At 42.9% G+C, this 13,501-nt stretch overlaps 1 protein-coding gene across 6 annotated transcripts in view; it reads right to left on the bottom strand.

The window, feature by feature from the left end:
• Positions 1 to 214: 214 nt before the first annotated feature.
• The window catches only part of WIPF3 (WAS/WASL interacting protein family member 3), a 37,969-nt gene continuing 24,682 nt past the window's right edge, over positions 215 to 13,501 (bottom strand). For 5 of the 6 annotated variants that reach the window (XM_066554916.1, XM_066554931.1, XM_066554938.1 and 2 more), the window contains exons 3-8: positions 9,991 to 10,123; positions 9,259 to 9,387; positions 7,046 to 7,777; positions 5,283 to 5,429; positions 4,448 to 4,549; positions 215 to 3,542 (exon numbers count right to left, since the gene is read on the bottom strand). In XM_066554916.1, coding sequence (XP_066411013.1) covers positions 3,502 to 3,542; positions 4,448 to 4,549; positions 5,283 to 5,429; positions 7,046 to 7,777; positions 9,259 to 9,387; positions 9,991 to 10,123 — 1,284 coding nt within the window. In that variant the 3' untranslated portion in view covers positions 215 to 3,501. The remainder of the gene's footprint in view (positions 3,543 to 4,447; positions 4,550 to 5,282; positions 5,430 to 7,045; positions 7,778 to 9,258; positions 9,388 to 9,990; positions 10,124 to 13,501) is intronic. The other variant, XM_066554956.1, reaches the window with a different exon arrangement.

The raw sequence follows: 13,501 nt of genomic DNA, 5'->3' as shown, positions 1-13,501 counted from the left end.
ATATAAAACATTTCAAAAATTCTAGCAAATAGGCACACAATTTCTCATTTCATCCCTGAAAGATGTTGTTTATTTCTAAAATACCCAAACCATAATAAAAAATGGAGTAAAATTTTCTTCTCCTTTATATATCTGCTGGCAGGTAGTCTAGAATTAGTTTTAAAATCCTTAGGAAGGTACTTACTGCAGAGCAGTACACAAATTCCAGAATAAATGAGAGCCAACAATATGCCACTTTTAATAATACTGTAACAAAATAGTTTTTAGAACAGTATTCAACTTTTCCAGTTGTTCGAGAAGCAATGTAGATGTAGACTCCTGCTTGTTACTACATTCATGCATATTTATCAAGTAACTACAGTAAGTGACACTATTGGTCAAAGCATCACCACTTTTTTTTCTTTTTTTCTTTTTACATGATGTACAGCAAGTTATCACAATAGGCTAAAAAAAGACTAATGTTGTGTTCTTGGAGTCCTATGGGTGAAGAGCTTCTTACCCCTACACCATCTCACACCATGAATGTGCATGTGTGTGGGAATAGTTACAGCATAACTGAGCTGCTGTAACAACAAAGAGAAAAGCAGGGATGTAAAGATGCAGTTACCTGTCTTTTCCAAATAGTTGTGTTCAAAGGCATGGGGAAAGATCATCAGTAATCTATAACATTATTACACCTCTCTAACTGAGGGGAATTGATGGCAATTAGATAAATTAATGCCATAACTGTAATAGCCTGGCTGTTAGCACCAGACTCACCCTGGAACAGCAGTATTCTTTTTCAGACTGGTGAATCATGGAATCATTTATACTGGAAAACAACTCTTGATATCATCTAATCCAGCTGTTAATCCAGAACTGCCAAGTCCACCACTAAACCATGTCTCTGTGATGCCTTGTGAAGGCTGACCTAGAACAGAGACTCGACAGAGTTAAAGAATAAAGTAGGTATTATTAGAAGGCCTCAATGACTACACCTTGGGCAGTACAAGAGCCCAGCCAGGGCTATACCCAAGATGAACCCAAAATGGCCACAAAATGGATGACCAGTCATGAGGTCTCTCACTTTTGTAAGTTCTGGTCCATTAGCATATTGGAGTTAATTATCCAAGTATAGCTTTAGATTATGAAGTCCCATCCTTCTTGTTTTTCTCTCTTCATTCCACTGTTGTTTACACTCTTGGGCCTGAAATTTGGATCATTTATCCTTGGTCTCCAGAACCAAGGGTCCTTTGTCTACCTATTCTGTGAAGAGACCTTACTATCCCCTAATATGAATCTCAGAATTACACACTAAAGCAGTACAGAATCTGAAACATATAAAAGCTAAAACCTGAGGCATCACCTGAGTGCCATATCTACAAGTCTTTTAAATACCTGTAGGTATTAAATGGTGACTTCACCACTTCCCTGAGAAGCCTGTTCCAATGCCTGACCACCTTTCTGGTGAAGATGTTTTTCCTAATATCAAATCTAAACCCCTGGCACAGCTGGAGGGCATTTCTTCTTGTCCAGTGCCTTGTTACTTAAGAGAAGTGACTGACCCCCACATTGGTACAGTATCTTTTTGGGTTACAGAGAGTGATAAGGTCCCCTCTGAATCTCCTCAAGCCAGGATGTTGTTGGCCTTCTTGACCACCTGAGCACACACTGGCCCCTGTTCAGCATGTTTAGCCACTGTCAGCCAGCACACCCTGGTCCTTTAGTGTCAGGCAGATTTCCAGCCACTCTGCTCCCAGCGGTGCCTTGGGTTGTTGTAACCCAGGTCTAGGAACCCAGAAAAGCTGTAAAAAGGGGAATCAAAGGGTGGTTGGGATTGAAAGGAATGGCTACAGGTCATCTGGTCCAACACCCCTGGCCAAACAGGGTCACCTAGTGCCAGTTGCTGAGGACAAAGTCCAGATGGCTTTTGATTATCTTTAAGGAGTGAGATTCTACAAGGTCTGTGGGCAACCTGTTCCAAGGCTCAGTCACTTGCACAGTCAAAGAGTGCTGTCTGATGTTCTGACAGCACCTCTTGTGTTGCAGCTGCCCATTTCGTCTGGTTCTGTCACTGGACATCATTGAAAAGAGTCTGGGTCCATCTTTATACCCTCCCTTCAAATATTTATATACATTGGAGAGATCCCCTCTGAGCCTTCTCTTTTCTAGGCTGATGAGTCTCAGCTCTCTCAGCCTTTCCTCATAGGAGAGATGCTCTCAGCCCCTTCATCACCTTTGTAGGACTCTTTTCAGCATGGCCATGTCTTCTTTGCACTGGGGAGCCCAGAATTTGGACACAGCCCATGTGGCCACACACTAGGTGTGGCCTCACTAGTGCTGAGCAGAGGGGAAGAATCACTTCCCACACACCTCCCTGGCACCACTCCTCCCAATGCACAAAAATAAGGGTAATAAATGCTAGAAATAAACATCTTAGGACCAGATTTGAACATCTGTGATCTAAAGACCTTACCCAAGGTCTGAATATTAAAAGCATTAGTTCAAGTCTTGTCTGCTGCTAGGTTGTTACTTTTCCCAACCAACTCTATTTAAACCAACAACCACTTTGGGGGCGGAGTGTTCCATGTGGTGTGTTTTGGGCAATGAACCTTCACTGCTAGCGAACAGTAGTAGCTCTGAAATGTAGGTTTTGGACCCCTCATCCAAAGGCTTTGGAATTGCTGGGTAAAGGCAATCTATCACAGAAAAGGTAAATCCCCACTTTGCCAGCAGGAAAAGACAGGACACATGCCCTTACATACGCTCATCACGGCACGTGTATTCACACACACCATTTCTTTTTCTTGCTTACAATAGAGCAACTTCCTTTTCCTTTACTTTGGAAAGGTTCTGTCATCTTTGGCAAGTCCATGACCACCCTACCTAGCTGGGCTTCTTCAGACACGATCCTATAAGGATATGTAATCATTAGGAGGTAGGCTCATTAGCAGCCACAGCTCCTTGGCATCTCCTCTTCATGCTTCACGAGAAAAGGGTTGAGGGCCCATCTCTTCATGAAAGTGACATCCTGCTGCAATCTGAGGCCAGGCAGAATGGAAGAAGTGAAGAAACATTAAGACAGACTAAAGATAGGATATTAGTTTGACAGTTCATTGAAAAAAATGTCTAAATAATAACTGGAGAATTTCCAAAAATTATGATGGAAGGGGAAAAAAGAACTACAGGCACGTAGCACAAAACATTCTGAGGTAACATTGTCAGCACAATAAGAATGAGAATTGTTTCAACACTACAAAGAATTTAAATTTTATGCTGCTTTGCTTAAAAAATATTCACCTATATACAGTAATTTAAAAGCCTGTACTACTAACATTCCTGTAGTATGTAGGTCAGTTCAAAAGGTGTAATTTATATTGTTTTACAGTTTATAGAAATGTTAATATTGCAGTACTTGTGACTCAAGTACAATCTGTCACTACAACAGGGACCCCTTCTGTCTTATATATTATCTTGATCTTCTTTTTTAATACCAGTCCAGAGAACATCAGAAGACTCTTCTCATCTCACGTGTGTTCTTAATGGAGGATTTTTAGAGGGATCTGTAAATAGATAGGACAGATTTTAAATAGGTATTTTGGACGCAGTTATACAGCAGGGATGCTGCATTTATTTGCTACCCCTGGTATATACATACATATGTTTACATACATACACACACACATATTGCTTGTGCTCTGCAGCCCTTCAGTAAAAAGTCAGAATATACAGCAGACAATTTAGCCTGAGGCTGCTATGAAAAGTCATGCTAAGTACCTTAGCATGGAAACAAAAAAAAAGGTTAATTAAAAGTTGGAGATCTAATAATACAGAAAACTGGGTTTTATAAAAAACTAGAATATGGGCATGAGATCTTTTAGCACTTTAAACTACCCATTTTCAAAACTAGATAGCTAAACTGTTCTTACAACAGTGACACAACAGTGACCTGATTCTAAGTTACTAAGTTAAGAAAGGAGGAAAAAAAAATAAACAAGGTTCAGCCATTTATCACTTTCTGACAAAGTTCAGGTACTAAGTCTCTTTGTTATTCAGGTGTGTAAAACACCACACATAGGATTTAAGTCACAACACGTAATGGAAGACATGGATCAAGTTGTCTTTCTCTGTGATTTCACAAATTAGTGAACAAAATAGTCAAACTCAGTAGCTGCCCAAGTCTATTTTTACAACATGACTATTTTAACATCACAGACTTTGCAAATTTAGCAATCTAAAAACACAGGCTGCATGTCCAGCCACAACATTTGTATTTAGCTAAGACTTTAAAGTAACTAAGTGCTTTTCATTATATCTTTAGTCCCTGTTGCCACTGTGAGAAATCCCATTCCTCTCTGTGCCAGTGCTAGCAGTCCAGTTATGCTAATGCTGGTTCAGTTCTTTATTTTGCATCCCCATTTTTAAACCTCTTAATAATGATCAGATCTTTCCATGTTTACACACTTACCTCTGGGTATCTTGCTGGGATATGTTTTCTGAAATGGTTTGAATTCATCAGGTGGAGGGAAATCTTCCACAGAATGGAAAGTAAATTTTGATTCAAAGTCATCTGGGAAGTTTCAGGGAAATACACATTAGCTGATGCTGGAGAGAAACTTAAAACAACAGCAACAAAAAACAAACAAAAATACCCAAAAAACCCCTCCCAAAAACCCCAAAACCCAACAATGTTGCCACAAGTAATTTCTATTAAAAATGTTGCTTATTTCCTCCTGAAACTGATAGTGGCTCATTCTATAGAAAACATCTTGAATACTTCTGTGAGCCATCCAAGCTTTTTGCCTTAATTGCAATCACAGCCTGCTGTTAAAACTGAAGTTAAGTTTCTGTCTGCTGTTCCAGTTTTCTGCATTGATGGTATTATGGTAATAGAGGTATTCATTGGTAGTTTAAGACATGTAGCTGTAAACAAGAGTGAATGGCCAATTCATCAGACCACAAAAATAATTCTTACTGGTCTTTGCCCTATAGGAGTGAAACCTCTAAATGTCCACAATCTGGTTTGAAGAATGGTAATATAAGCACATTTTGGGAACTTCTAATATTTTTAAGTAACTTTGCAGGTAGTGCGTGCTTTTCTTTTCTACCGACTGAATTCAAATCCTTTTTAAAAAAGCCTTAATTTTCTATAATTGTATAAGGTTGTACAAAAATGTTTCTATTACACTAGCCTGTTATTGCTAGGGCAAAGTCTTGAGTGAGTTTTTGAGATCTGAGACACACATAGGCTTTTGTTCTAAAATGATTAATTACGGATAAGATATTTAATTTAATGATATTACCAATGATGTGCATATTTCCATTTTTAAGTGGTGTGTAGGGGTCATGAGTTGTAGCCCAGGCTGAGACTCCAGACTTGCTTGTAAGTTCAGTTGTTGGGGATCTTGCAGGTGGCTGTGGAGGTGTGACCAGCTTCCCAGCACCAGTTCCTTTAAAAAAAACCAGGAGACCAGCACATAAGCATCATCATGACATAACCCAACAGTAAACTACAAAAAAGTGGAGGGGGTGTAGAAAGAATTGCAGTATTTGGGGCAAACATACCCACAGATGTTGTTTGCCAAGCCTGACCACAGATTTGTAGCATTAAGTATTAAATTCAAGTTGCTACTGGAATTGGCTGGGGCTTTCCATTTCCAGTTCTAAGGAAAGTGTGACATTCTGAAGTGTGGTTTTGTCCCAGTCTGGAAGGGAAGATTATCCTTCCACTTTCACAAGAAGAAGCAGTCTCTTTAAGCAAAGGAAATCAACAAAACAACCACACTAGGTGGTATGTCTAAAAGAAAATTTCCTGACACTTTGGCAGCTATGCAATGGAATTACCATTAGTCTTGTGCATTTCACTGAGGAGTTGCAAGGGCCATCAAAATTTACATCTGGAAGAACACAGGAGTTGTGTGAGGGGGAGGGAGCCCAAGGCCTCCAAGTTAGCAACCTCTCAAAACTGCTTATTCTCCTACATAACAAGGGACAGGCAGGGTAATTTTATGGAAAACATACAAATTGAACTACCATGAGAAATGGGCATCTTAACATAGCAACAGTTCATCAGAGAGTTCTGAGCAGCATTAAGCACCACCACAAGGCACCTGACCTGCTGTACTTACATGGCCTTTCCCCTGGCTCTCAAAGGGAACCAGTAATCTTTCTCCTGACATGTGGCTGCTAAAATACAGGGTACAGAACATTCTCCTTCAGATGTTCCCTGTTAAGTAGCTATCTCTATTTCTCAAACCCACACAGATCTAGGCTCATCTTTTTTATTATTTTCATTACATTAGAGGAGTCTAACAAAATTTCCTCCTATCATCTACTCAAGGAAATACTGGATAATACTCCACTTCCCAAGCAGTTGGAGAAGCCTTTGGCCCAACTGCCTTGATTGCAGGAGGCACTGGCTGCTTCCCTTTGTTGAACAGCAGAGGGCTGCAGCCAGATTTGCTTTTGCTCACCTATGGCTCTGGTAGCTGCCCCATCTCTGTTTCATTATGTTTTCTAGTGTTTCCCAGCTGTTGCCAGTATTGCTTCTGCATGGCTACAGCTGTAGATTGGTATCCTAGGCAGGCTGGCACATGAGCAGCTGCTGACCTGGCAGACACCGTGGTGTGTAGTCTGCTCCCTCACCTGAGCCTGTCAGGTACAACCCATTGCACTGTTGGAGACCTACCAATGCCAACACAAAAACAAGAAGCAGCCCAGTGGTCCTAAGACTTGTCTCCACTGATCAGCATGTCGCTTCCAAGAGTGGCAGCTTAGACGATAAGGCATGTGTGCCCGGTGCTAAGAATTGCCTGGCACCTCAAAAAGCCAGTTTTGGGTGTTCATCACAAGCCGTGCAACCTATGGGTATTCCTCCCATGTGTGCTCTCCATCCCCGCCCTCCTTGCTCTCCAGTCACCAGTGTAATAGAATGGTTTGGGTTCGAAGGCAGCCTTGAAGAACTAAGTCATCTTCAAGGTCCTGTTCTAACCCAAATCATTCTGTGATTTTCCCCGCTAGCCGAAGGGAGGGAAAAGCCTCCTTCCTTCGGGGGTGCCTCTCTCACCTGCGCCTCGGCCGGGTCTCTTCTTCCTGGTCTCTCCCACGGCTGCGGGCTGAGGGGGGCCGGGGGTGGGTGGCAGCGGCAGCGACTGGATGTTGCTCGGCTTATGGAACTGTGACAGCACGTGGGGAGACTTGGGGGGCAGCGGAGGGGGCACGTCGGCACCGCTGAAGGCCGGGGACGGGGAAAAGGAGAGCCTGTTCGCGGGCGGGGGGTGGCCGTGTGGCGGCGGAGGAGGCGGCGGCGCGGGAGGGGGACAGTCCCTTCCCTCGGCCGGAGCGGCGGCGGCCGCAGAGGCCTCGGCGGCCCTGCCCGGCAGCCCGCAGGGGGGCACGGAGGGCAGCGGGGGAGGAGGAGGAGGGGGCGGCGGGGGCGGAGCGCCTGCTTGGGGCTTGGTGGGTTTGTCAGCCTGAGGGGGAGGGAGCGGGGCCGGGGGAGCAGCGCCGGCGGTCACCCCCTTGGCAGGGCGATCGGCCGGAGGGGGCACAGGGGGAGGAGGAGGGAAGGTGAGGGAAGGCTTGCTGGAAGCGGGGGGCGGCGGAGGGGGCGCGGGCAGGCTGGGCCGCCCGGGACCCGCTCCCGCTGCGGCTCGGGAGGTGCCGGGAGGCTCCGGTGGGACAGCTGCCCTTGGAACCTCGGCCGGCTGCGAGGGGGTGCTGTTCGCCTTGGCAGCGCCGCTGCTCGGCGGTGCGGAGGGTCTGGGGGATGCTGCTCGGCCTCCGGAGAGCTTCCCTGCTGGAAACCAGGTATCACATGTTACACACCGGGATTGCGCTCCCACTCCTCAGACCGAACACCGATAAAGACAAGTTCTTCATCTTCCCCTCCCCAGTGGATACCCGGAGGGATCAAACTCATTCACCCCGGTTGCCCACGCTGTAATACAGCTTAGGGGGTAATGCACTCTAGTGGGCACCACGGATTCTGCTTAGTTATATGACGACCTGCTGGGAGACCTTGCTCCCCTCCCTGCTCCTCATCTTCTGCAGAATGAAACAGTTTGAGGAGAAGGAACTTTTCTGTAGAGCCTAGGGCCCTTCATACCAGTCTCATCTTGCCTGGTACAGCCCGCTGGGTATTGAGACTCCCGGTGAAAAGTACACGAGCAGTATGACACACATGAACTGGCATCCTTCAAGTTAAGTACTTGCTTAGGATCAAAAAATTCACACAAATATTACAGAAACCTCAGCTCCACGGATAAAAGCCAAGTTTTTAAAAGCAATGCCTCAAAGGCTTTCCGGAAGGCACAGGTTCTGGTATTTCCTTTTTAACAGCAAATGCCTGAAGACTCTTGAACTTAAAAAATGTCTTTTCCTGAGTAAATGTCAAGGATTTATCACAAAGCAAGATGTCAAAAAAGGCATCTCATTCAACACTCGCATAATCTCATAGGCATGGCCATAGTTTCAAGAACAACTCAAAGTAGTTACTGCAACTGAAGCTATGTCAAAAACCCCACCACACACAGTGCTGTGCATCTTTGGCTTGCCTTTTGGGAGCAAAAAACCTTCAGGTAGAGCCAAGTTCTGTCTTTCCCTACAAAAATCTACTTTGCTCTGTGCTTCCTGAGCAGGCACCACCTGCTCAGCAGTGCCAGAGGTCATTACTGTGACTATAAAAGTAATTTCTCATTGATACTGGCACTTCTTGAGGTGAAAGCAGCAGTAGGGCTCCCCATGTGCCTTCGTCCTGTCATTGTGAAGCAACAATACCCTTATTTTTCAGATCAGTAAATTACCTTGTTGGATCAAAGCTATACTCTATAAAATCCAGAGGGCAAAAATCTGATATATGAATCTTTAAAGTCATACACAGGACTGTAATACCATAAAAATAGACACTAGTGGAGGGAAGGAATATGACTTTGCCATTTGTTCTGAAACTGATAAGCTCAGATTTCAATACTATATTCAAGACACAATTAAAAGCTTTCATTAAAATAATGTAAAAACCCCAGCTACAGAGATCTATTTAATCTCTTTCTTACCAAGTGTGGAGATAGCTTTTTATTTATGTTTTAAGAAATAAGGCACCTGAGATCTAGAAAGGTGGCTTCAATCACATTATTAATTGAGCCCTCCATGGTCACATGATGAACTAAGCATTCAGAAGAAAACCCCAATAAAAATCAATCAGTAAAGCTAATCCCAAATTACTTTTCATCCCAAATTTCTGCCCACCCAGCTCTGCTTTCATACAAATGAAGCCCTTACCTGTCATGTCCCTCTGGCCTGCTGGTCTGAGAACAGGAAAGCCACCAGCAAATAAACCTCCCAGGGGCTGCTGAGAGCCACCTTTATTAACAGCTGGGTTACCTCCATCTCTGTTAGCTCCTTTGGGTTCTGTTAAAAAGAACGAAAAATGCAGGGTATATCAGAAAATAATTTCATCCTTGCCCTGAGACCGCTAAGGCCTGGTGGCAATAAAAGCCAAGGCTAAACTTTTCCCTGTCCTGTTATACAGGAACTGCCATCCCTCTCTGACCTGTACCTTGGAGCACAGCACCCTCTGGTGCTTTTCAACCTCATGCAAATTGTGAACACCAAGAAGCCACTGTGTTAGGCCTAATACTGAATTTACGTTTCCAGAATTTTTCGGCATTTTTTTTGTTCTTTTAATCTAATAAAGAACAATTCTTCTGCAAGAGCCAACAATTCCCACCTAACTATTTTATTGAAATGCTCTCAAGGATTTCATCATTCATTATTTATTTTGGAACAAGGAATGCCTGTTAAGGTGATAACTAACATGAAGTGTTAACAGTCATTGATGTCAGAGCACGTTTAGAAAGTATCCTCTCTCTGCATCCTAAAGCCATACAATGATGCAGACTTTTGCTGATGTTAAACCTGCCCTTCCATTTGAAACTGTCCGTGTGAACCTCCACCCATGCCTGAGGCTTCAGCAAAGCTCCCCCAGGGCCTTGCTGAGGAGCCCATGCTCACTTTCAATCTGTGGCGCACTGCGGTCGTTGATTTGGGTCACTTTCCTTAGGCGAGTTCCCTGCTGGATATCAGCCAAGAGCGCGTTTCGTGCTTTCTGCTCGTCCTTTCGCAATTTTGGTAGCTCAGAGCTTGCCTGTTGACAAGAAGAGCTTTAGATGGGAGGTACAGACAAAAATGCGTGTTTAGAAAGGATACACAGGCAAACATGGGATAGAAGATTTGAAATGAGCCCTCCCTGGCAGCTGTCACTCCCAAGCTTTTGAGTCGAATCAATAGGAGCAGCATTCGGTTGTGCAGGAGGCAGGAAAGCTGAAAGTTTAAATACAACACAAAACTAATACTAGTTGGGCTAATACTGTTGACAACAAATTAGGAGGCATGCTTAATGAAATGTGACCTCATTTGGCTATTTATGGCCTCTGTCCCACAACTCCAGCTCCAACTGCCTCTGTCAGCTCCTATCATGCTATTTACAATGCTTTACATCAAAATTTTTATATGTCAAATTATAATAAATTCCTGGTTTATCCACTTTTCTTAGGAAAAGAGATAGATAAATGCACGCTGCACTTATATTTGAATGTGATCATTAACTTATTTAGACTGCCTCTCTGTACTGGAGATTAACATCAGTTTAAGCAGTGTGCCTTTAGAATAGTACAATTATGTTTTTGTAACATTTCTATCCTAACCAAGCTTGGTAAGTGTAAAGTCAAGTTGTAGTTTAAAGTTCTTTAATAAAACAAACAAATTTTTTTCTTTATTCTTACTTTTCTTACTTTTCTTACTATTCTTACTTTATTCTTACTTCTTCGAGTTTATCGTTATATATATTAAAAAAGCATGTATTTTAAAAAATTGGATGTTTTACTTTTTAAGAGCAGATAGCAATGCTGTTATTCCCAAAACTATTGTTATTAACAGAGCAGTCTAATAGAGGGGGAATCTTCACATCAGAGGAGAAATCTTATACTTGCTACTAAAATTCCCAGAGGTTAGATAACTCTCTAAAGAGAACGAGTACCAGAAATGTTTCCATAGCCCTTAATTTTAGCATCATAGTTGTAATAAAGCTGAACAATATCGTCACACTTGAAAAAACCCCCAAAGCCAACCCAGCTTGGTAATGGCATTCTGAAAGCAAAACAGAAACTTGAAAACACTTAACCAGCTGCTGAATTAATAATGTGTCTAACTCGCTAATCCCAAGTGAAGAATTCTATCAGTACGATATTATTCGTGGTTATTTTTGCACTTGCTAAAATAATCCAAACCCAGCCAGCGGGATTTACTCTGCCCCGCTAGATGGAGCTCCAGACCGCCGCTAACGCTGCCGCATTCCCGAGCCCTGATGTAAAAACTCGGAATTACAACCTGCTGATATGTAACCACGTGCTATTTTAAAATGTTAGGAAAACCCCCACTCTGTTACATTTTCCTCGTTTGAAACAGCGCTGCCTGCCCTCGTACTTGCATAGCAGGGAGTCCCACTGCCCACTACGAGGCCCCAGAAGAGCTGCCCGTGTCAGCAGTGTTAGACCGTGTACGAGCCACAAACCATTTCCACTCCCCTTCTCTGGAAGATGACAATACTTACTGTGAAAAATGGAAATACCATAACTGGAACAAGGGTGATTCCCTTCCTCACAAAAGCTCTTTACCAGTATCTTCAACTTCTTGTGTCTCTACTCCCACTAATAACTTTGCTGTGGCAGGACAAGCAGGATCTAGAGGGATCTGATCAAGAGCTATGTTTAAAATTAGACCTAGCAGCTGTCTTTCATTTCCGGGTTCAAGCGTCCATATATTATGCCAGCTGTCCACTTCACCTCCCAGATCTACTTTTCTGGGCAGACAGGCTATTAGAATACAAAGTCTTGATACCCAGACAGCTATGAGGTTAAAATAACCAACTTGTGGTGACTTGTGGCAAGTGACCTATAACTTGATATCAGTGTAACACAAGCAAGACAAAAATCTGTGGCATAAAAAAGCAGGACTGTTGTTCTGCCATCCCATAATGCAGCATAACAAGCTGCCTCTCTCTTACAATAGATTCCCTTACTCCAAGCATAACTCCATCCCATGCCCCAGCTGTTTCTTCTTCCTCCTCATGTACGTAAGAGATTCAATCTTCCGTGCCCAGCCTGGTGGACTCAGATGATTGATTAGCTGCCGAGGAGCTTGATATGGATTCTCTTTTTCCATTACAAAGTCAAGATGGTCTGGGCTGTAGCGCTCCCTGGTTGCACAGTAGCCAGAGCTCCTTCAGATTTCTTGTTTGCTGCCTGCACTCCCAAGGCCAGTGATAATCCTTGCCAAGCATCATTTCACCAGGTTAGTATCTCACCATCTACTGGTGTCCAGCATTTGCAAATTTCTGGATTTACCATATTGTTTTTTTGAGACAACCTTCCTTTCTTTGATGAAGAAATAAATCTTGGATTCACACTCATGCTGTGCTTGCAATCCATAGCACAAGCACAGATAACAAACATGCAATAGAAGTGTGGAAGGAAGGAAGGAAGGAAGAAAGATGTATTTGTCTTCCTTTCAGCAGGAAGACAAATACATTTTAAGTCACAGAGGGAAAACAGCTGCAAGACAAAAGATGTAATTCTTAGGCTACTTTCTACCCCACCATCTGCAGGGCAGCCTCACTTATTTACAAAAAGAGAAACATCTCAGTATTTCAATGAAAATCAGAAGGGAAGTGGAGAAGAATGTGAAGATCATTTGTTTTATCAGATGCCAGAGCTGCCTCAGGTAACACAGAATGAAATTAAATTCCATTCTTTATTTACAGGAATTGGTAAGGGAATGGTGGGTTCTCATTACCTTAGCAACCACTAGGTTATTCTGCTACTATTTCAGACACAATGAACGTCACGTTCAGTACATACTTAGAAACAGAATGGAACAAACCACACATGTAAATAGCCTGAACCTAAGAATTAGTTCCTTTTCATCTCGCCCAACTCCACCACATTTTGTTTTCAGTGTCCTAAATTACACACTCATCTATGATATGCAGTGAAGTACAGGACTAATGTTTAGGCTATCCGTCAGGTCTTCAAAATACTTGTAAATAGGAAAATACCATCAAATCACATTTTTTTAGAGTGATGTTTCAGACTGTAAATCATCAATGTTGGAAATAAACATTTCAGAATTTGAAGCTGGTAACTCAGACTAGTGGAACTATGAATGAGGACAGCATGAATATAGAGAGAGATCTAAATCAGTGCAGCTTGAGGCTGTTTGAAAAGAACAACAAACCAAAACATGTTTTCCCACTGCTATTTGAAGGGGGGAAAGGAGAAAGAAAATGCACAATATAAAAACATCAAATGTAAAACTGAAAGTGGCTGTATTACAAATAATGGTCATATCTCTGAAACTAAAGCCTACATTCCAAGTCCCACAAGCCTGGACCTGGAAGGGGACTCCAGCAGCAAGCCTGAATTAGCAAGTATGGCAAGGAGGGATAGTACACTCCTCCAATATGTCT

Source organism: Molothrus aeneus, chromosome 1 (genome assembly GCF_037042795.1).
Source record: "Molothrus aeneus isolate 106 chromosome 1, BPBGC_Maene_1.0, whole genome shotgun sequence".
NCBI classification, from domain to species: domain Eukaryota; kingdom Metazoa; phylum Chordata; class Aves; order Passeriformes; family Icteridae; genus Molothrus; species Molothrus aeneus.
This window is presented reverse-complemented; position numbering and strand designations above follow the sequence as displayed.